Here is a 23,401-nt window from a genome sequence, read left to right as displayed (position 1 = left end):
TTTAAGCATGATTTCTTTTAATTCTTCGAACATATTTATAATGGTTGTTTTGAAATCTGCTAAAACTGACATCCGGGCGCTCTCACAGGCAGTTTCTGTTGCGGGCTTTTCTTTTGGTGTACGGGTCACACTTTTCAGTATTCTTTCAATACTTTTTTGAAAACTGGACGTTTTAGATAATATTTTGTGTTGATTCTAGATATTGACTCCCCCTGCCTCCAGGGCTTGTATTTTGTTTTGACTTTGCTTATTCATTTATTAATTGACTTGGCTTTACTATTTTAGTGAATTCTGTCTCCCTACCCTCTGCCTCCCAACAATATGAAGCTTCTCATGTCTCTCATCAGGGCATGTTGCACAGCCATCCTGGGATGACGTTGGATTTAGTGGGGCTCTCTTTGACTGTCTCTTTCCATGCCTGTTGATGTCACTCCTACCTATTAGGCTGCACTAATTTGCTCTGATTTAACAGTGCTCTGGGACATAAATTGCTCCATAGTCTGAACCAATTAAATCGAACCCTTTTACAGGGTAGTTTTTGGGGCAAGTTTTTGAGGTTTGCTTGGACCCAAGGAGGGCTGTGCACATGGCCTGATGTCTCCCTGCCTTAGCTGTCTCTTTGCCTGCCTCGTTCTGGTAAACTGGCTGGCCTACATTTTAGCTTGTTCTAATGGGGCTACCAGCCTCCTCTTAATTGTTTACCACCAAATCTCCAGTATTTTCAAGAGCCCCCTTAGGCCTGAACTTCTGCACATTCTCTTTTAAGTAAAGTCAGTTCCTTTGGGAAAAGCTCTGGAGCATTTGTTCTTATGGACTGCTGCTTCCCCTGAGCCTCTGCTCCAGACCTGGGGGTGGAGATAGTGGCACACTTCTCTCAGAGGGACACTCCTGCTTTATGAGCAGGACACTAGGTGGCAGCAGAAGGGACTACTCCCTCTTGGAGAGCCTCTACCCTATGAATGTGGGCTGGGTGAGAAAGGGAGCCCCTGCCCTCTCAGCAGCACTTGTTTGCAGTTTAGCCTCTTTCATTTGGAGCTTCTGTTCTTGACCCTCTTTTCTGTCCTTCTGGTATTCCCATTATACATATGTTACACCTTTTGTAGTTGTCCCATAGTTCTTGGATATTCTGTTCTGTGTTTTCTTTTCTTCCCCTCCCCACCCTCCGCCCCCAGTCTTCTTTCTCTTTGCTTTTCAGTCTTAGAAGTCTCTATTCACCTGTTCTCAAGTTCAGAGATTCTTTCCTCAGCCAAGTCCAGTCTACTAGTGAGCCCCTCAAAGGTATTCTTCATTTCTGTTACATTGCTTTTTATCTTTAGCATTTCTTTGTGATTCTTTCTTAGGATCTCTATCTCTCTGCTTACATTAACCACCTGTTCTTGCATGTTGTCTGCTTTTTCCATTAGAGCACTTAGCATATTAAATATAGTCATTTTAAATTCACAGTCCTTTAGTTCCAACATCCCTGCCATATCTGAGTCTGGTTCTGACGTTTGCTCTTTCTCTCTGATACTGACCAGGGTTCTTAGCCTTCCCCAATCAATAGAAGTTGACTAGAGGCCGGACAAGAAATTCATGCAAGGCTTTATTGGGGCCCCTGCTGCAGCAGCCGGGGAGTGAGAACAAACGACAGGTTCCCTTGCTTGCTCACTCGCTGAGGCAGGGCGAGCTTGTTCCTTATACGGGGTGGGGGTAGGCGTGTGTCCAGGGGTCGGAGCAGAGGGGGGGTGGCTTAGATGGTCTGCCCACCCCTTGGTGGGGTTGAGTGCAGGGGGCATGCGCAGTTCCCTGCTTTTGCTCCTGACACCCAGTTTTTGCTCCAGGCTCTTTAGAAGTGGCAGTTGGGTTTTTCGATCTTTTGTATCTTTCTATCCATAATTTGCCCCAACTGCGCATTCATGCAGTTATTTTTCGTCCCATACGGTTTCTTTGTATTTTGTTGCTTCAAGGAGAGGTGTGTCCAGGTGTAAGCACTGCAGCAAAGGGTCCCGGGTCCCAGCCTGTCTCACTTCAAACTGTTTTTTGATTTTTAGTTTGCCTAATTTTTTTCCTCATAGCTGAACATGATGTACTGGGTAAAGGAAACTGCAGTAACTAGGCCTTTAGTGATGGTAAGGTGTGGGAGAAGAGGAAGAATTCTGTAGTCCTATGATAAGGTCTCAGTCCATCTTTAGTGAGCCTGGACCATGAACTTCACAATCGTTTCAAAGACACAGCCCCCAATCTTAGGTGGGACAGGATGGCTAGAGTGGGCTGGAGTTGGGTATATCCCTTCCCCCAGATAGGTTAGACTCTGGTAAAATAGTTTTTCCTAAACACAGGCCTTATTAAGAAGAACAAAATGCCCTGGCATATTTCAGAATGGTTACTTTCCCCCTCCTTCTGAAAGCACTAGGGGATTTTTCTCCAGTCTTCACTGTGAGAACCTGGTAGACCTAGAGGTAAAACTCACAAAAGTGTGCAGGCCTCTCTGGAATTTTCAACTCTTAGACTTTTCCACTGAGCCTCTAGCAATTCATCAATTACAGTTCAGATTTTCCTACCCCAGTACTGGTTCCCCTGGAGATTTCTACTAGTCCATTTCTTCCCTAATAGTTGTGATTCTGTCTTACCCACCTATCTGTGTCTTCACAGTTTGCCCTGTGACTTTATTTCTCCGAGGGATCTGAAAAGAGTTGTTGAGTTTTCAGTTTGTTCAACTTTTTACTTGTTGTCAGGATGGAGTGATGACTTCTAAGGTCTGTACATGCTGGACCAGAAACCGGAAGTCCTCTGTTTATTTTTATACCGTCTCCAATATTTGAGGAGCTTATTCGTATCTACAAGGAAGAAAAGCCAAGATATAATCAGACATAGCATTTAGTAAAGCTGTGACTATTTAAAGTAATATTTTTCAGAGATCTCAGGATTATTGTCATCCTATGAGAGTGAAATTAAGTGACATAGAATTATTTGACAAAAGACATAATTTGGAAACCTAGCTTTTAATTAAAGAATTAATTTTTTTCTCCATTTTTAAGAATCTTTTCTAGCTTTTCAAAAAACTCAAAATAGTTTGTATTCTCCATGCTTCTTTAAAGTTAGTTCAGCTTAAACCAATTTGAAAATAGTGTGAACTCTATCTCCCTTGCTCTAAGTAAGGCTCTAAGTGACATTTACATTGCCAGGTCTACTTGATTCTTTTTAAGTTCTTAATTGAGCAGCACACACTTGACCATTTCTTTCTCAGGATGCTTTCCTCACTTCACTACTGTGATAGCACATTCTCCAGAATTTTCTCCTTCTTCTGGGGCCGCCTCTCAGTCTGTTTTGCTGACTTGTCTTTCTCTGCCTGTTTACCCTCTAGATATTGACATTTCTTAGCATTTAGACCTGGGCCCTGTTTTCCCTGTAAACTCTAGTAATTTCACCCACTTCCATGGCTTTAAATCATCTGTGTGCCCATTCTCAGCTTTATGTGTCCACCTTGGCCATTTCTTCTGTTTTCCCCTCTGGAAAGTTTTCTGTGACCCAGAAGAACTTGGATCTCAAAGGATAGAAAGAAAACATAATAAAACATTAATGGTAGTGATATTGTGGGTGATTTATGTTTCCTTCTCCTTTATTTGACTTTCTAGAGGTTTTCTGTAGAACTCTGAAGTTTACAAAGTATTCTCAGATGTTTAATCTCAGTTTGATACTCTCAACAACAGATTGTGAGCTTCTAGACGTCAGCTGGTAACTGGATTTCTAAACCAGGATGTCAGTCCTCTACTTCGGGTGTCTTTGGATTATACCGTGCCATCTCATTTGAAGCAGAATGTTTAAATGTTTATCAGGTTTGACTGTGCTCTGGCTGCCAGGCAGTTACTTAACAGTGTGAGTTTTGATCCTGCAGGTGGATTTGATATGGAAGTAAAAGGTTGGGGTGGAGAAGATGTTCATCTTTATCGAAAATACTTACATGGTGACCTGATTGTGATTCGGACTCCGGTTCCTGGTCTTTTCCACCTCTGGCACGAGAAACGCTGTGCTGATGAGTTGACACCCGAGCAGTACCGCATGTGCATCCAGTCCAAAGCCATGAACGAGGCCTCTCACTCGCACCTGGGAATGCTGGTCTTCAGGGAGGAGATAGAGACGCATCTTCACAAACAGGCATACAGGACAAATAGCGAATCTGTTGGTTAATGTCATCAGTGACACATTAGTCTGAACCACAAACCAGCACTATTTAGCCTTAATTCCAATTCCAGATGCAGTGCCTCTTTCAGAGAAGACATGCTTATCTTTTGTGTTCTTGCTGACATTACTTTAGCAATTTAACTTAGTGTGAGAAGAAAAAGCAAGTTTTGCAATGCAGAGTCTCTGTTTTGTGAGTATACTTCACTATGGAATCATTGACAAATCAAAATCTGGTATTTGTTCTAAGAGTAGCTTTGAGTTAATTTTACCCGGCTTCATGTTCTGATGTGTATCCTGGTTGCGTCTGGGCTGAGGGATGGAATGTGTTGTGCTGAAGGTGGGTCGGGAGCATCCTGTTCCCAAAGAGAGGACGGAGTGTTATGGATGGAGTGTGTGGATAAGGGCTCTTCACCTACCGACCACTGAGTCAACCTACTTGGTTTTAAATTAAGATCTTTGGGCAGTTGCTTAAAGGATCCTTTTTCACTGAAGCAGAGAATAATTAAATGACACATCTAAAATCCCCAACTAATCAAGAGAAGGCAGAGACAAAAATCCCTCAACTTTGTGTTGTTGCCTAGCCCCCTCAATGTCTGTTTTTAAACAAATGGGTAATAGTAGAAAATACTAAGGTTATAATCTGTGGCTTGATTAAAAATATAATGTGTTACAAATTTAGCATCATGTTCAGGATTAGGAGTCAAAGTTGCTGTAGACTGTTTTGAACAAACAGAAATAAACATGGAAACGTCTTTAACAGAACAGTTAATTATGCTGGAGTGTAGGACACTAGGGGTGTCTGGTACATCAGTTTACATGAGCCAGGGCCCTATCAGGGCCTTCTTGTGGTGGTTCAGAATAGATGAGCATAGCATGGTGTCGTGTGTTTTTGGCTTTGTATTGTCTTATTTAGCATGGATCCATAATGTATGTATTATTCTTTTTTCTAATATGTTAATTAAGCTACATCTGTGTTATTATAATACTTTGAGTTGAGGAGGAGTTTCACTGAAGGAAGAAAAACCAAACAATTTAATGAGGTATACCATAAGATCATACTGATTTGAGAAAAGGGGAGGAGGGGAAGTTTGTCTAAATGGAAATCTGAATTACAGAATATTTTAGAGAAATATATAACTTGCAGATAGAATGATGTTTTAATTGAGGTGTAAATTATATTAAGGAGACAAGATGAGTAAGAAATTATATTCAGATATGACTGTACTGTGTTATTTATCACACATGGATCTTTTACCATATGGTCAATTGCTAGATCCACAAATTGGAGATATGGTGAAAGGCATGCATAGATTTTTGAACCTTTGGCTTTTAAAAGGGACCTATATTGAATTCTTTCTATTTGTATAGAAACCCCTGAAAATTCATAGAAGACAAATCATTACTCTTTTTTCTCAGTAAATCATATCATCTGAAATATTATAAATCCCAAATTTCTTGGTGCTACATGAATTCAATTTTATAATAACTCTTACTAAATATTCTTACAAGTTTTTAGTTGGGGTAGCATTTAGGCTTAGTTTTTTAAGATGTGTAAAATGTTCTCTGCAAAATTGTTCAGGCCATTGTCTCCTTTTATATACAGTTATTTATTGTGAAGACCAGTGAATTAAGGTATTTAAAGTGAGAGAACCTAATTATTTGCAAAAGTGAGTTGTAGCTGGTTTTTTGACAGAATCAAATGATTTTTTTTCCTTTTTTTAAAAAAAAAAAGCTTTTCATTTAAAGATGGAAGCTAAGCAATGGAAACATTACTCTGTTTTTGACAGTAAAAGGTACCAATAAAGTATTTTATTACCGAAAGTTAAATGAAAATGTGATAAGTTAATTTCTTTCTGTTGTAAAATATCATAAATACAGAAAAGTGTATGACATGTAAATGTGTACTTTAAAGAATAATAAAGCCAACGCTAGTGCACCAGCTATTCAGATTAGGATATAGAACATTACCAGTGAAAAGTCTCTGTGTGCCCTTTCTCGATCACATACCCTCACCTCACTCTCTCCATAATAGTCACTATCCTGATTTTTGTGATAGTTTTTCACTCATTTTTCTTCACAGTTTTCCCAACTATGTATGTATCTCTACCCAATGACTATTTTGCCTGTTTTGAATTTGTATGCATATTATTTCATTATACTCTAACTTTCAGTATTTTGTTTTTGAGGTTCACTCATGTTAATCTCAAAATTAATTCATTTTCATTACTGACTAGTATTCCACTGAATGAAAATACTGAAGTATTATTCTACTGTTGATAGATATTTGGATCATTCATCATTTTTTTTTTGTTTGCTTATTTGCTTTTGCTATCACAAGCAATGTTGTCGTGAATACTGCTGTGCGTGTCTCTTAGGAGTGTGCGAGAATTTCTCTAGGAGTAATGATGCTAAGTCATCGGTTGTGTGTACGTTCAACTTACTTTCCGAAGTGGACCACCTCCAGCACTGTAAGAGATTCACTTTGCATCCTTGGTAATACTTAATTTTGTCAGACTTATTAATTCTTGCTAATCTAGTGGACTTTAGGCATGAATTGTAATTATAATTTTCATTTCCAGTCTTTTTGCCCATTATTATAAGTTCATAGGAATTCTTCACATATTCTGGGTACCAATTCTTGTTGGTTAAATGTTTACAAGTAACTTCTCCCAGGATGTGGCTTGTCTTTTCCCATTGTTGATGGTACTTTCTGATGAATAAAAATTAACTTTAATGTGTTCAATTAATCTTTTTCCTTTATGTTTTCTTTTTATTACTGATTTATGACCTCATAATAGAGAAGGGTATCCTAAAGCTATTGTTCTGTATTATCTTCTAAATACCTCATACGTAGCTTTGCTTTTTCCCAGTCATAAAAGTGGAAGAGGTTTTGTATATTATGTGACGTAAGGATTGCATTTCACTTTTTTCCAGCGTCGCCTTACTATGAAGTCCATATTTTACCCACAGATCTGCAAAACCACTCTCATCCATCAGATGTCATACACACACAGGTCTGCTCCTGAGCTCTCATCTGTTCAGCAGATTAGGCTGTCTCTCACCACGTTATCACATCACAGTCTAATACTACTGTAACATTATAGGAGTTGATAATTTCTGAGAATTAATCCGCTCACCTTGTTCTTGAAGATTGTCATGGCTGTTTGCAGCCTTTGTACTTTCATATAAGTTTTAGAATAAGCTTGCTAACTTTAATGAAAACTTGTGAATTTTTATTAGAATCTCATTGAATCTATAAGGTCACTTTGGGGAAAATGTACATCTTTATCTGATCCTTGAACATGACCTTATCTATTTTGGTCTTTATTGTCTTTCAATTAAGTTTTATACTTTTTCACACAGTGGATTTTTGTGTATTATTTTTTGAGATTTTTTTTCTAGGTAGTTTGCATTTTTTATGCCATTGTAACTATCTTTTATTTATTTTTATTGTCTATTGCTGGTATTTAGAAATCAGACTGATTTTTGTGTGTTAATTTTTGTGTTCAGTTGCCTTGCTGAGCACAATTGTAATGTATTTCTAGTTTCTTTCGCATTTTTCTGTTATCTATGAGTAGTAGAAGTTTTGTTTCTTACCAATTTTTATATCTTTATTTTTCTTGTCTTACTGTGCTTGTTAGGATTTGTTGTGCAGTGTTGACTGGAGTGATAGTAGAGGACTTCCTGCCCATATTTCTTATTTCAAGGGAGACATTCTCAGTGTTTCATCAGTAAGTATGGTATTTGCTATAGGTGTTTTTATAAATACCCTTTATTAAGTTAATAAAGTTACCTTCTATTATTACTTGGCAAGTTTTTATCATGCTTGAGAGCATTTATCAAATGTTTTTACTATATCTTTTGAGATAATTATATGATTTTTTCCCATCTTTAATATGTTAAATTGATGAATTAGGTTAATTGTCTGAAGTACCCTTGCATTCTTGGGGTCAGTGCCAATCTGTCATGATATGTTATATTATCCTTATACATTGCTGGATTTGGTTTGCATGCATACACAAACACATATTTATTTACATATTTGTATATATTTGTGGGGGGGTGTATATTATATATGTACTTTTTTCAGGTGTTTTTCATCTGTGTTCATAAGTAAGATTGCCTGTGTATATACTTCCTTTCTCACCCTTGGGCTTTTCTATTAAGGTTTTACTAGCTTATAAAATAAGTTACAGGTGTTCCTTTGTACTCTGTTTCTAGAAAAGTTTTGTAAGACTGTAATTATTTCTTCCTTGAATATTTGACAAAACTTCCTGAAAGCCACCTGGGCCTGAACTTTTCTATATACGAAGATCGCTGATCACTGGTTCAATTTATTTAATGATTGTGGACCTGTTCAGATTTTCTGTTTCTTCTAGTCAGTTTCGATTGAGTTCTTTTAGGTAAGGTGCTGTTTTCTAGGAATTTATCCTGATAAATTTGAAATTTTAGATGAAATGTACAAAGTTGTTTGCCATTTCCTCTTGTTATCTGTGTAATATGTATGTGATCTATAGTGATAGCTTCTTTCTCATTCCTGATACTGTTTATTTGTGCTTTTCTTTTTTCTTGAATAGTCTTGCCAGGTGTTAGCAAATTTTTCTCAGTCCTTCCAAATAACTGACCCCCTGCCAGCCACATATGAGAGACCCAGTTGCTTCACATTCTCCCCAGCACAGTATTTTCAGTGTTTTTAATTCAGACTCTTTAATTTCTGTTGGGTGTGTACAGTTATCTCCTTTTGAGTTTAGTGTAGTTTATCATCAGGGAAATGATGTTGAGTATCTTTTCATATGCTTATTGGCCATTTGGATATCTTGTTTGTGAAATGCCTATTCCATTTTTTTGCCCTTTTTCTTTAATTGGCTTTTTTTAAAATTGATGTGTAGGAGTTACTTATATATTCTGGATATGAGTCTTTTGTCAGATTTATATATTGCAAATATCTTCTCCCAGGCAGGGGACTGTTCTTCATTCTCTTAATGTTATCTGTTAATAAGCAAAAGTTCTTAGTTTTAATAAAGTCCAGTTGATCGGTTTTCTTTCTTTTATGGCTAGTGGTTTTGGTGTCCAGTTTTAAAAACCTTTCCTACTCCAAAGTAAAGAAGAAACATTCATGTTTTCTTTTAAATGCTTTATTGTATTGCCTTTCATATTTAGATCTATGATTCATATAGAAATAATTTTTATATAGTATGCAGTAGGAGTCAAGATTCATCCTTTAGCATTTCTTTTAGTGAAGGTCTGATAGCAAACTCCATTTTAGTGTATAAATATCTTTATCTCATTTAAGAAATATTTTTTGAAGTGTTGAGAATTCTAGGTTGAGAAATCTTTTAGCACTGTCAACTTTAATACTACAATCAGTTATTTTACCAGGAAAAGCGAATTTAGTCGGGAATAGCCAGAGGAATTGCAGTTCTGGGTATGTGAACTACGGTGGACCATAGGCAAATCAGAGAGCAAGGAAAGGAAACTTGCTCTCTAAGGTAAAAGGGGGAATTGGGAGGGACTGTATTAACCCAAGGGTCCATTGGAGGAAGCTGGGAGTTCAAAGTATGGAGGCTTCTCATTGGTGGGCTTCTGTAGTCTCTGACTGGCTGGCCTGTGCTCAGGGGAGAGAAGTTTTCTTCTTCCTGGTTGGTGGTAAAGCGGGCAACACCTTTCTGTGATGGAGATGTTTGCGCTCTCTGTAATTGGTGATGTGTAGCTAGGTATGAGAACTCCCCCTCCAGGCCTGTCCCAGCTCTGACTCTAGCTCAGGTTTCTTTAATTCCACAGCACATTGATGTTATTATTCCACTGTCTTCTGCCTTCAGTTATTTCTGTTGTGAAGTAAGCTATCAGCTTAACAGTTGATAATGCCTTTGAAGGTAATCAACCTTCTTTTTCTCCAGCTGTCTTTAAAACCTCTTCTTTATCTCTGTTTTGTATCACCATGATATGTCTGTGTGCAGATTTTGTTTTTGTTTTTTGTTTTTTATCCTGCTTCAGAATCTCTGGGCTTCTTGGATTGTCTTTTGTCAATTCTGGAAGATTCTCAGCTATTTCATTTTCATTGTCTCTGCCTTGTTCTCTCTCTCTTTCCTTCTGTAACTCTGATAACATACGTTAAACCTGTTTCATATTTTCCAATCTTTGTCTCTCTGTGTTACATTCTGGTAATTTATACAGAATTTTGTCCAAATGGATTTGGAAAAGAACCAAATAGAGCGTCTAGAAATGAAAATGAATTTTTAAAATCCAATAGGTGGGTTTAACAGAATATTAGACACAGCTAAGGAGAGACTTTTAAAACTAGAATATAGGTTAGAATGTTTGCTTCTGCTGAGTAACTTAAGGACAGTACCAGTTCAGGGCCATGTTAAACTAAATTCTCAGCTTAAAGTTTTTTTGACCAGTGTGATTTGTGCTGCAAAACTTTGTAAAACTCACTGACTTGTGGTTATAAATTATCAGGGGCAAATTTTCCCCATCTCCATTCAGTGCCGAGGTTCAAAACAGGCAATCTTCCTTAACCCCCTTGGTGGGGTTGGAGTAGGAGTGCTTTATTTCAAGTTCACTGTTACACTGAGGGGTGGCTTTTTGGGATGTCAGCTTTATGGGCTAGGGTCTCCTATTTGACCCTTCTTCTTGAGCAAGTTCTGGACTTCCTTCTCTATCCCCCTTGTGGATTGGAAAGTGAAGCTCTGGGTTTCTCACTTGGATGTTAAAGTTTTGCATAAGTTTATTAGTCAATTTCAGTAGGCAAGCACTTAGTCTTTCATGCTGCCAGAAATGAACAGGTGCTTAACTTAAACTTTCTTATATTCTTGACAACATTGTCCCCTTAACATTGTTGCTGAAGATCCATACCTGAGAGTCCTGGGTATGCTGAGATAGAAGCGTGTGGGGTTTGAGCAGCAGCCCTCCACCTTCCTCCTAGTATCATGAATGCCTTTTTGAGAATAAAGATAGAAATTATATTGGCATGATCTAAGGTTACCAGCCTATAGGTGGATAGTAAGTTTTTCATTTAGAAAGTAGTTTTGAATCCCAACTTCGCGTGAATTTCTTCTATTTTTTTTTTAAGATTTTTAGTTTTGTTTTTTTTTTAATTTATTTTTATTTTTGGCTGCATTGGGTCTTCATTGCTATGCACGGGCTTTCTCTCTAGTTGCGGCGAGCGGGGGCTGCTCTTCGTTGCGGTGCACGGGCTTCTCATTGCGGTGGCTTCTCTTGTGGAGCACGGGCTCTGGGCGCGCGGGCTTCAGTAGCTGTGGCACGGAGGCTCAGTAGTTGTGGCTCGTGGGCTCTAGAGCTCAGGCTCAATAGTTGTGGCGTACGGGATTAGTTGCTCTGTGGCATGTGGGATCTTCCCAGACCAGGCCTTGAACCCATGTCCCCTGCATTGACAGGGAGATTCTCAACCACTGTGCCACCAGGGGAAGCCCTCTTCTCATATATGTTTATATGTTGGTTATATTTGACACTTAAATGATTCTTTGGTAATGTTAGAATATATTTGTATTGACCAGGACTTGAGTTGTTCCTTTGAGCAGGGCACTTAATAATCCTTTGCTTCACTTTTCCCAGAAGATTCTTCTCTCTGTGGGAGAAGTGGCATTCAGTTTCATCAGGCGTGCCACTGCTGGTACACAGCTAACACCACTTCTAATGCAGTAGGCATTGCACTTTCTGCCATATAACATTACAACAACCCATGAGATCAAGAGTATTGTAATTCCATTTTAATCATGGGAAAAATGGAGGCTTAAAAAGGCAGACAACTTGTCCAAGGGTACCCAGCTGGGAACTGGAAACCAGGACTCAAATCCAAAGAGTTTAGCTCTCGATTCCTTGCTCTTCCACTTACCCCGTCTTGCCTCCCTGAGGAACGTGACACGTTTCACAAATGTGTAGGTGTAATAGGTGTATAAAAATCTTAGTTTTGTCACAGAAGTCTCTGTGGCCTTAGTAGAGATTCTTAGCTTATCTTCCTGTCACATCTGATGCTTTTAACAGGTTTGCCCCTGAAACGTGTGTAAAGTGAAAGGTGGTAACCCTCGGTCATCCCATGGCGTTAGGAGCTGCACACTGCGCTGGTCGCTGGCCACACAGCTACACGCCAAGAGGCTTCTACACAGAAAGAGCTGAGGCCCTAGTGCGTGAGACGGATGCCGACAGTGTGTGGTGTGGATGGTGGGGCAAGGCCGGAGGAGCACGAGCGCCACTCACCAGGAAGATATAAGGAGGCTCAGAGAACGTGTGTGGGAGAATGGGGTGGCAAGTGTACTGGAGAAGGTGCACGTGCACAGCATGTGAGTCTAGTGCCCGAGCAGCAGCGTGCCCCTGGGAGAGGTGGGCAGGAGCCATGTTCTGCAGAACCCTACCCACCAGGAGAGCTTCTCCAACTTGCCTGGGCTCCCCGCTCCCATGTTTCCCATTTAGCAGGTCTGCACAGGGGCCCAGAGAACATCTCAGACAAGTTCCCAGTGTTGCTGCTGCTGCCAGGCTGGGACCCACACCTTGAGAAGCACTGCCTGGAGGAACCACCCATGGGTGAAGGACAGGGCCGTGCCGAGCCAAGCCAGCTTGCGTCCTGCTCCCAGCTCCACATCCAAGATGCAGACCAGATGATGTGCTGCTCCTTCTTCAGCTGAGGTAGGTAGAAACTTGCAAAAGTAACTTTACCAAGAAAGTAAGGAGGCCCTTACATGGAAGGACCTAAAAAGTGTTGTCACTTACCCAGAAGTCACTTAGGCATCCTCACAGGGGTCTTAGTTTGCTCCACAAACACCTGAGCACCTACTGTGTGCTGTTACTCCGCAAGGCACGTGGAGCAGCAGCAGGTGATGAGGCCCCGCAGGCCTCGCCTTCTGTCCACTAGCTATTTAAACGTATGTAAGTTTAGAAGTTCTGTTCTTCAGTCGCACTGGCCACATTTCAGGGCTCAGTCCCTCTGTGTATCTAGCAGCACTGTACTGGGTGATGCAGTACAGAATACCCCCTCAGCACAGAAAGTGTTCTGCTGGGTGCTGCTGCTCGAACGGGCTGAGTTGGCCCTGGAGGAGCAGAGCCAGGTCTGGCGAGCTGTCGTGGGCAGACCTCATCCAGCCTGGGCACTGGTGACAGGGTGGCAGTGGGAGACAGGCCAGAGAAGAGCAGTGTCTCAGTTCTTTTCCTTCAGTGCCACAAGCTCTCGTGTGCCCCTCCACAAATCCCTTTTATTTAGTGCTCCTAAGCGTGACCCATTGAAACGGAAGGAGAACCGCGCAGCAGAAAGACGTCGGCAGGCACTCCCCAATGTCCCCAGCCCCCGGAGAGACCCTCAGCACCCGTGGACACTGAAGGTTCTTGTTAGTCCCTGCAGTAAAGGAACCTTGAGAGTCGTTTAAGGTAGGCTTCCTGAACTGACATGACCATGTAATTCAAGGGGCTAGTGATATCCTTCTGGATCTTTCTTTGAGGAAAGCAAAGCAGCAGAGAACATGCCTCTTATACAGCTTTGTTTTGTTTTGCAATGTTTATTTGAAAAGCCCTTTGTCAGAATGTGGAGGTGAGAGCTCCCTGCTCCATCTCTGAAAGGCCCGTGGTGGCCCTGGCAGTCTCGTCCTCCCCCCTGGCCCTGGCATCCCCAAGCCTCCTGCCAACACAGAACCGCGCACAGAGAACAGGCACACGAGGGGAGCAACATGTTCTTTTATTGATGCAAGTACGTCCAGTCACACCAACAGTTGACATCCTTTATTATTATAAAGTACAGCTTTATACGCAGAGTTCATCTCGAAATACCAAAACATCATAGGGTATGTGTCAAATTGGGAAAATAAAGTAGCAAATGTAGCACTGTGTCAGGTCGGTACTAGAACTGATGACCAAGTGAAGCGCACACTGATGTGAAAGCTCCTTAACACATGGACAGAAAAGGTTCTAACATTGTATTCCAAATATATATTCTCAAGTTTTAAACCTTTCTTTATCTCAAATACATAAACAAAGCAATATGTACTGTCAATATACAATATGTACTATCTAGAACGTCTGGAAAGTGCAAAAACACTGTGACAATACAGTGTAAATATCCTTGCTCCACCCTGGGCTGAGGGCGACATGAGCAGCGGATCATGGAGCCACCTCCCCCTGAGGCCTCGCCTTCACATCTCCAGGCTCTCCTAGGAGTTTTGGGAATTAGCAACTAACTGTCCTTACCCAGGCCTGCCAGCTGGAGGCTCCGGCGGAAGCCAGCCATGTGGCGAGAAACAGGGTGAGTAGTTCCAAATCTGCTTGGATGGAATGACAGCCCCGCCATGAGGGAGATACAGTCAGCATGGATTGCCCATTTCTGGCCTTGGAGGGAGCAGGGCTATCACTGTCCCATGGCCGGGAAGTCAGAAAATGGAGAGTACTCCTCGAGTTCGGGTGTGGAAAATACCTCCAAATGTTGTTGGGCAGCTTTATGTGAGTGGGCTCCAGCAGATACTGGCCTGGCTAACCTTCCATGTTTCACACTCCGTTAGGGGAGCTCAATCCCCCACCCAGAGGGAAGGAGGATACTGATTTGTAAGTTGCTTCTTTTGACTTTGTACTTGAGTTTCAAGATGGCTTTATACGTCCCCATCCTTAATTATACTTTGTATTCGCTTTATTACAGCTAAGTAAGTGTGTCAAAGTTAACAGCCTGGAAAACGGACAATTCCATGACTCCCTCCTTACGTTATTTTAGATTTTCTCTTTTCCTAAAATGTAGGTGAAGAACAATTTGCCAGACATCTTCCAACAGAAAATATGCTGCCAGGTGTCCCCCTGCCCTCCCCCCAACCCCCATAAATCCCTGATAAAGGAAAATGAAAATGTAAACTTTGGAAAGCCCGTATTCAAGGTTCACTTCTGGAAGTACGCAAATGAGACCTCCGGGCCACCCGAGCCCTTCTTGCCAGAACCTTGTGGGCCTGCGCTTTGAGGGCAGAGCTTCCCCGGTGCCTCCAGCGGCACTGGCTGCAGGCGAGAACGGGCCTGCCAGAACCCTCTAAGGCACTCACCCCGACATCAGAGACACTGGCTGGAAAGGAGGCAGGGCTCACGTTGGTTTTGGTTGGGTTTTTTTAAGTATTTTTTTGTAAGATGTTTGTTAATAATCAAAAGTAGAAAATAAAAATCTACATTTCATTAGAATAAGACGTTATCATGGATGCCATCTCCCATGATACTCTTTCCCCACCCCTCCCCAAAGCAGGGCCCTGCCCTGTCATAAACAAAAAGCTTTAAGTGCCAAAGGTTGATGCATGAAATAATTACTTCTTTTTTTTCATAAAAGTTATGTACAAAATGGACCCCAACCAGTGAGGCCTCATCTCAGCCCATTATCACTCAAGATTAAAACTCAGTACGTAGGTGTGCTTAATCCCAGCGTCTGCAGGCTGCATCCGTACCTTCAGGCTCTGTTAAGGAGAGTGGTCCTAAAGGTGAGCAGGGAACGAGGAAGTGGTCAGGCGGGCAGGCCCTTCCCCTGAGCAAGCAGAGGGCAGGCTTGTGCTACTAGGGGAAGGCCCGGCTGCCTAGAACCGCCCATTGAGGGAGGGGTCAGGGACGTTCAAACCCCAAGTCCTCAGCCTGTACCGGGGATGCCTTCCTCTCCCCGGTCTGCGGAGAGGTGCCCTCGGCCGCCTTTCAAAAGGGCAGACCCATCATGCCTACCCCCACCCCATCCTTTCCCTTCCTTGTAGACTCTGGTATGGGGCTGGTCTTGGGGGCTCACCGGACTGCTGCTGGAGTTCTCCTACCTGAGGGTCTTCCAGCTGTCCTTTTCCATGTGGTTCTCGGGACCTTCACTTTCGAAGGAGGCGATGAAGAGAGCTGAGAGACGAGAAGCCCCGCAGAAGCCATGTCCACACCCGGTCAGTCTGCCTCCCACCCCGGTTATCCCTTCTCAAACTCTCCCTCCCAGGGTGGAGCGAGGCCCGGGAACGAACTCCTAAACCAAGGGGGCAGCAACTTCGGGCCTCGGCTGGTCCACAGGCCTCTGCTGCATGGGGTTCCTGGCAACCTGCCTGGGGACTCAGACGTTTCCTGGTTCTGCAGCACTGGCCCAACCACGTACTGGCTCTCTCAAGTGGCCTCGGGAGCCTGATCTTTTCTTGTCCTTATCCATGGCCCACCCTCATGCACTCACCCCTGTGAGCTGAGCTTCCCCAGCGTAGCATGGGAATAACAACCCTGGAAGGGCACCCTGCCCGAGTCAGGGTGACCTCTACAGTGTGCAGAGGTGGACCTCACCTTCCTCGCTGTAGATGGGAGCCGTCAGCAGGTAACTCTGAATCTTCTTGTCCTTCTCGAAGGGACACTCTACCTGTGTCCATGTCATGAACTCATGGATCTGTCTGGAGATGTCCCAAAATTTCTGAAGGGGCAGAAGACCAACTGGATGTTCATTTGTCACCTTAAGCTTGAAAACCCTGGTTAGGGCAGGGGACGTAGGCTCTGGCTTTGGTCAGCTGATCATTTCCCTGGTCCCAGAGAGACTGGACGGTGGCCCTACAAAGCTGACTCCGTAGCCGTGGAAGTACTCTGTACAACAGGGCCAGCCGGTGTCTCCAAGGCCATTCAGTCCTGCCCTCCGCCTGAGCCACCGGGCTGCAGCCAGGTCTGTGCTTCTGCTGTGCATGACCCCCAAGAAGCCCCTCATCTGTCACTCCAGGCTGAGGCAGGCGTCCCAGCCACACCCAGCACAGCCCCACCAACCAGAACACCCCAGGATCTCACTCTGGGGCCCTCGGGCTCCTAGCACTGTAACCAGATCATCCACCCAGAACTGGGGCCACCCTCATACCTTGAGGTCACGGCACCCATGACCCACCCTGGAGCCTTCAGTCCTAAAAGGCCCTTCTGCCACAGGGCCTCGGCCTGGCAGCTCTCATGGCACAGACGGATTCTGCCTGTCCTAAAGCAAGGCCAGGAAGTCTGCCCTACCCTGTGCTGGGACAGCCTGGCCCCCTCCCCTCAGACCACAAGGGGGCTGAGCTGACCTTGAAGTTAATGTGTCCATTGGGCAGGTGGTTGGTGTGGATTTTGTGCAGGAAGTAGATGTCCTTAACGAAGAGGTTGAACACAGGGATGACGATCTTCTCCCGGCTGCTATTGGCCATCTGGGATCTCTGTGTGGCCCCCTGCAGGGCTGTGCGGTAGTTGCAGAAGTTGCTGGATGGGTCCATGTGGTGCTGTGGGCAGACGGGAGGATATGGTGGGCACTGCTCCCCCTGCACCCGTCAGAGCTGCTCAGGAGGCCCCTTTACAGGAAGCAGCTCAGGGTGGCCCTGTACCATCACCAGAAGAGGCCGCCTCTCCAGGAGTGAGCACAGGGGAAGGAAGCCCACAGGCACGTGTCTGAGCACTGGGCTGGGACTTTCTGGCTTTGGGTCCAGGCGTCACGGGGCAAGCTGTAGAGAAATCTTGAAGCTCACACACACCTCCTCCCTGCCCTGCTAAGTCTGGGTCTCCCCTCCTTCCTTTCAAAACCTTCCTTTGCCCTTGTGCTTTCACAGACACCTCCCAAACCTGACCAGCTCCACAAGACACACACTTGCAAAAACTGGATTCTCTGATCAAATACATCTGGTCAAGGCTGTAGACTCGCCTCTCAGCCCCTGGGCCCCCCAGACGGTCCGAGACCATGGAAGTCGAACGAGAAAAAGGCCAGTCTCTGCTTGGTAGGCACTGCCCAACCTGGGGCTGTCGGCCTGCTTTTGCCGACAAACTCCTTGCTGATCTTTCCCCCAAGCTTTGCTTTAGGCGATGCCAGTTCTGACTCAAGGCCCAAGGGCCGAGGAGAGCATGGGCTACCTGCCTTCTGGGGGCGCCGCGGCCAGGTAAGCGGACACACCCAACATCAGACGGCACTCGGGGCAGCAGGCCCTCAGCAAGGGGCCAGAGCGTGATGGGACGCCCAGCCCTCCTCAGGCTGACTCGGGACAAGACAGGGTGCCTACCTCTAAGACGTCGAACTTGGCCGTCTTGACTTTGGACCAGGTTTTCTTCAGCCTTGCCACAGGACTGAGGTTCATGCCAGCTGCGGGGGGGGGCGACAGCTAGGGTCAGGGCGGGAGGAGATGGGCCACACCGTGCTGGAGGGGGAGCCCCTGGGGCCCGCACACTCACAGATGATGGCCATCATGGAGTTGAAGTTCCCGATGTTGAAGCACTCTCGGGCCACATCGATGAAGAACTCCAGCATGCGAGTCCGATGCTTCTTCTTCACCACCTGGAGGGCAGCCAGACTGCTCAGCGCGGTCCCCACCAGGGGTCATCCCCTACCACACCAGCCCCCAAAGGGCAGTGCCCTGGGCCTAGGGAGGGGCCTCCCCAGGAGGGAGCTGCCCTGGGCCCTCAGAGCTGTCATGCCGGGGGTGGAGGGATTCTCGCAGGCTGCAGAGGCAGGAAATGCAGCCGTGGCATTTTCGATGCTGGGCAGAGAGGCGGGAGGGTAGTCTGAGAGGACCAAGGGAGACCCAGATGAGCTGACAGGCCATGCTGGGCACAGGCTGCCTCCCCGGATGGGTCTCTGTTGTAATTTCAGGCATTACTGTTGGGGGTTGGCGCTCCCAAGGCCCTGGCAATAAAAACTTCGTATCTCCACTTGCAAAGTTCCGTCCCCTGCGGGGTACAGGGGTCAGAGCCCCAGGCGGCACGGTGGGGTCAGGAGGAGATGAGGCCGGCCCTGCTGCTGTGTGCGCCGCACGGCACTTACCCGGCACACCTCGGTGGCCACCAGCATGCTGAGGCAGTTGAACCAGTTGTCGTAGGCCTCCAGGCTGTAGGTCTTAATCAGGTCTCCTCGGCACTGTAGGGACACAGCAGGTCACAGGGAGCCCGAGGACCCTGCCCGTAGCTGCCGCCCCAGCCCCACCTTCAGAGCCCTCAGAAGGAGCTGTGGCCAGAGGAGGAGGGGGGTGGCTGCTGGACTGGCCCCCTGGGCCCGCCCGGGTCTCCCAGGATGCCCCCACCTGGCCCTCCAGGGCTCCCCAGCAGCATGCAGCATCCTGCGTGGCTGTCCACTGAGCTGTGGGGCAGGCGCTGCAAGGCCAGACCTACGTGCATCGTCAGGTTGTGAGGCCCGACACTCCGGAGGCGCTCAGGCGTCTGGGCGAGGCCCCCGCACCCTCCCCCGGCCACCCTGGAGCACGCTGCAGCCCCTCACCCTATGCTTGTCCCGAGAGTCCATGTGGCTGACGATCTGCATCAGGTCCTCAGGGTGGATGCTGCTGACCCTCTCCTGGATGAAACGGGGAGACAGCCCAGGAGGAGTGACAAGCCTGCCACCCTCAGGCAGGCCCCACACGCAGCATGGAGGGCGTGTCAGAGCAGCAGTCACGACCTCCCTGCAGGCGTGCCCCTCAGCCATGGCCCCTCCTCGATCAGAGCACCCAGACAGTGGGCAGGCCCCCCAGATGTACCCCAGGGTCTGGAAGGCCGCACCCAGACAGTGGGCAGGCCCCCCAGATGTTCCCCAGGGTCTGGAAGGCCCTCCCCTGGGAGGCGAGAGCCTCAGCAGCGGCTGCTATGTGCAGGGCCCCTGCCCAGCCCGGGCACAAGCAGGATGAGGGGACGGGGCGGGGAGAGCCGTCCCCCTTGAAACCCTTCACCTCTTCCCAAGCTGCTCTTCCATCCTGAGGCCACTGCAGTCCCCATCGCCCCAGCCCCTCCCGTTAACATGGGGCTGCCGTGATCCTGGGGACCCAGGTACCAAGAAACCCTCTGCTCAGGTGGACACACAGCCGCCAGAGGCAGCACTTGGGGCTGCCAAGCGGGCTTCCCGACACCCCGGTCCGGCCGGCAGGGGAAGGCCCTGTGGTGTCATGTTGGGAAGGTGCCAGCGTGAGCATCAGTGAACACGCCCCAGCCCATTCTGGGAAGGGCGCACTGCAGCACTAACCAGCTCGATGTGAGTCAGCTGCTGGGCCAACACCAGGGGGTCACAGCACACGCCCAGGATGTCCTTCTGCGCGGCTGGCGGCTTGGCCTTGAGGATGGGCCCTTTGTCCATGGCCGGTGAGCGGAGCTTCTCACGCAGCTCCTGAAGCTGGCTCCGGGCAGCCAGGGACAGCAGCAGGCTCTGCGTCATTTGGGCGATGGCCTTCTTCACCGTGCCATTCTCCTGGGAGGGGCGGGGGTGGAGAAGGTGCTGGCCTGGGCTGGCAGCAAGACCTGCACCGCGCCGGAGGAACCCATCTCATCTCCAGGGACGCGTCTAACTTTGAGCCCACGTCCCCTACCCAGACCTGCCATGAGCACTTGGGCCTCTTGACGGCAGAGTAGGGCACAGTGTGGGCTCTGCCGAGGGCTGCAGGGGAGGGTGACTCCACAGCCGTCCTGAGGAGAAGGGAGCTGAAAGCCAGGGCTAGGCTTCTGGGTATGAAAAGCATGGCTTTCTGAGTGGCGGCCAGCTGAGCTACTTCTCGTGGCCTTTCCACCGTAGGGGGGGCCCACGGTAGGGACGAGGGACTCCGGAAGGGCTTCCTCCAGGACTAGGAGCCTTCCTTCCCTGGGTGGGAGCAGCCCTGGCTCTGCCCCACTCTCCCTGGGCTTTGAGCCCTCAGGAAGGCAGAAAGTGCTGAGCACACGGAGCCCAGGCTCCCGCAATGGGGGCCGGCGGCAGGACCAACCTCCCTGGAGGGCCCGTCTCAACGCTGCAGACCAAGCGGGAGCTGGGAGCCAGGAAAGACGGACAAGGCCTCTCGCTAGGCCCCCACTCCACCCACCCAAAGAGCGGGAGAAGGTGGGGCCTGGGATCACCCCACTCGGGCCACAGGGTCTCCCGCGTGCGCAGGATGCCAAGGGCAAGTCTGGCCGGTTGCTGGCCAGCTGAGCGGCCCTCATGGGGCTGAGGGGCAAATGGAGCCACCCAGCAGTCCTCTTGGGAGAGTGACAGCAAAGGGGACCACATACAGAGCTGTCCCTGAAGACCCACCCCTCCCTCAGACAAGGAACTCTGCCAGGCTCCGAGGAGGACCTCACCTCGTCACACTGTGTGACCCGGTGGGTGATGGCTTTCAGTTCGGCCATGGCCTTCTCGTCCTGGAAGTCGTAGGGGAAGGCCTCTGTCCACTCCTTCAGTAGCTGCACGATCTTGGCTGAGAAGGACTTCAGCCTGGCCTGGGGAGGGTGGGGGGGTCGGGGGATAAAGCAAGGCCTGACCCTCCAGAGTGGGCGACAAGATGACAAGCGGTACAAGCACCCCCAGTTCTGCAACACCTCTGACCCATTCCCCCACAGGACCTGTGTCCTCTGCCCCGACGCTGGGGTGAGAGCTGCTGGGTAAGGACATCCTTCACCCTGTCCACCTGCGGTTTTGTCATTCCTGCGTTGCTTCACATTCCCCTTAAGCCAGCTCTCTTTTTCACTTAAATTCATTTTCAAAGAACCTGTCCTATCGCTACCGTGACACAGAAAATTAGTTTCATTTGCTGTAATTAGAAGTTACCCATAAAAAAGGACACGATGAAAACCAAGCAAAATCGTTAACGTTAAGCAAGAGACCCCAGCCACCTTCTCTCGGTAAAAAGCAGGTTGGCAAGTGCTGGGAAGGGCCGCAGACACACCAGGCATCCTCTCCCCAGTTCCCACTGGCCCAGGTCCACACGCACATACAGTCCAAGGAGGGGGTGCGGGATGCCTGGCCGTGCTCTCCCGGCCAGTCCTCCAGGCCCAGCCCCGCGTTGGCTCACGTACGCTAAACCATTCCTATGCCCGCTTTGGCTCCTGCCTGGCCCTGACCAGATCCCCGTGCCTGCCTGGCCACCCTGGACCGTTCCGGCCCTGACTACCCTCGGGGCCCAGCTCCTTCATGACCCAACTCCCCACACCTACACCTACCTGCCCCCCTCCACCCACCTCTGCTCCGCTGCCTTCACCCAGCTGACACTCCCCCCAGGTGCCCGCTGCACCCCGCACTCAGCAGGAACTACAGCCCTGCATTCCCTTCTCAGAGGCCCTGCCCTGCCTGTCATCACAGACGAAGGCGGGAGGGCTCACCCCAGGCTCCTCTCAGGCTTCTACTGTCCCCCTGCTGACCCTCAGCCTAGAATTTCATCTCCCACTCACCCTGTTCTGGCTTCTCCCCACCCACGCCTTCAGGAGCCTTTCCTGATCTCCGGGCTGCAATGGGTGCCTGTCTCTGTCCCTGCCCAGCACACCCAGGGACGCGCCCCTCTGGAGAGGAGACTGAAGAGGGCACAGATGTCACAGACCTTTGCTGCAAACCTCCAGAGGCAGGAGGTCCAGCCTGGTAGAGGGGAAGGTCATCCGGAACAGGCCCTGCCAGCACCTTGACAGTACGCCCACCAGCCCTGCTTCCGCACCAGACCCCGGGCCTGCCCCAGGGCCTCAGGGATGAGCTGTGGTTTCTTACCCATCTTGACTGCCCAAAGCCCGACTCAATCAGAAGACATGACAGTGAAAAACAGCCCTATTTGAGTCTCTGAAAACTCTAGCCTGAGGGTGCTGCCCGCCACCCCCTTTGGAGGGAGCAGTGACCCAGGCTGCTTCTCCACCAGCTGGAGCCGGACCCTCCCTTCCGGAGTGTCTGGCACTGAGCAGGAGAGCCGGCAGGACTGTCTGCTATGGCCCTTCCCCGGGAGGGGGTGTGAGCACCCGCTGGCTCACAGCATGCAGGGTGCTGCATGCTGCCGGGGAGCCCTGGAGGGCCGGGTGGGGGCATCCTGGGAGACCCGGGCGGGCCCAGGGGGCCAGTCCAGCAGCCACAGTTCCTCCTCCTCTAGCCACAGTTCCATCCAGCGCCCTGGGAGGTGGGCGCCCCTGAAGACCCCCGGAAGGCCTGCTCCAGGGATGTCAGGAGGCCAGACAAGCAGACCTGCCCCCAGCAGGGAGAGGCCCGGGCCGGGCTCAGCCAGGCCCCGTCCTGAGCAGCATTCTCTCCCAAGCGTGAGCCAGCGGGGAAGCCAGGGGCACGGAGACGGGCAGCAGCCCGGGGGTTCACCTTTACCTTATCAGATCCGGCCTCCAGCTGCTGCCTCTGCTCCAGGCAGATCTGCCCCACGCGGGCCAGCAGGTCATGAGGGGGGATGAAGACCCGGGAGCTCAAGAGAAACGTGAAGATGTATGTCCTCTGAAGGAAAGAGACAGAGGGTGAAGAGTGAGTCGGGCCCGGCATGGCCCCCAGGTATAGCCGCGGCCTGCTCCTCCGCCTCGTCCCCGCCTCCCGGGCCCAGCGTCACCTTCTGCGTGGTTACCTCACCTCGAATGCCCT

General features: G+C 48.2%; 2 protein-coding genes and 1 long non-coding RNA gene across 12 annotated transcripts in view; 2 read left to right on the top strand and 1 right to left on the bottom strand.

Moving 5' to 3' along the window:
- CSGALNACT2 (chondroitin sulfate N-acetylgalactosaminyltransferase 2) overlaps positions 1-6,902 on the top strand; it is a 49,208-nt gene extending 42,306 nt beyond the window's left edge. For all 4 annotated transcript variants that reach the window (XM_060286447.1, XM_030843941.2, XM_030843949.3 and 1 more), the window contains one exon: positions 3,875-6,902. In XM_060286447.1, the coding sequence (XP_060142430.1) occupies positions 3,875-4,167 (293 nt within the window). In that variant the 3' untranslated portion in view covers positions 4,168-6,902. The remainder of the gene's footprint in view (positions 1-3,874) is intronic.
- Positions 6,903-7,785: 883 nt separating this feature from the next.
- On the top strand, positions 7,786-18,199 carry LOC132593679 (uncharacterized). The gene is made up of 3 exons (XR_009559430.1): positions 7,786-7,892; positions 12,166-12,804; positions 13,376-18,199. It is a non-coding gene; the product is annotated as an uncharacterized lncRNA (long non-coding RNA).
- RASGEF1A (RasGEF domain family member 1A) overlaps positions 13,831-23,401 on the bottom strand; it is a 246,915-nt gene continuing 237,344 nt past the window's right edge. For all 7 annotated transcript variants that reach the window (XM_060286880.1, XM_060286881.2, XM_070043949.1 and 4 more), the window contains 11 exons: positions 23,138-23,260; positions 21,151-21,288; positions 20,069-20,290; positions 19,334-19,408; positions 18,884-18,976; positions 18,295-18,397; positions 18,126-18,205; positions 17,166-17,357; positions 16,417-16,540; positions 15,924-15,996; positions 13,831-15,599 (listed from right to left, as the gene is read on the bottom strand). In XM_060286880.1, coding sequence (XP_060142863.1) covers positions 15,575-15,599; positions 15,924-15,996; positions 16,417-16,540; positions 17,166-17,357; positions 18,126-18,205; positions 18,295-18,397; positions 18,884-18,976; positions 19,334-19,408; positions 20,069-20,290; positions 21,151-21,288; positions 23,138-23,260 — 1,248 coding nt within the window. In that variant the 3' untranslated portion in view covers positions 13,831-15,574. The remainder of the gene's footprint in view (positions 15,600-15,923; positions 15,997-16,416; positions 16,541-17,165; positions 17,358-18,125; positions 18,206-18,294; positions 18,398-18,883; positions 18,977-19,333; positions 19,409-20,068; positions 20,291-21,150; positions 21,289-23,137; positions 23,261-23,401) is intronic.

This window comes from Globicephala melas, chromosome 16 (genome assembly GCF_963455315.2).
Source record: "Globicephala melas chromosome 16, mGloMel1.2, whole genome shotgun sequence".
Lineage (NCBI taxonomy): Eukaryota > Metazoa > Chordata > Mammalia > Artiodactyla > Delphinidae > Globicephala > Globicephala melas.
Note: the sequence above shows the minus strand (reverse complement) of the source record. Positions and strands in the feature narration are given on the sequence as shown.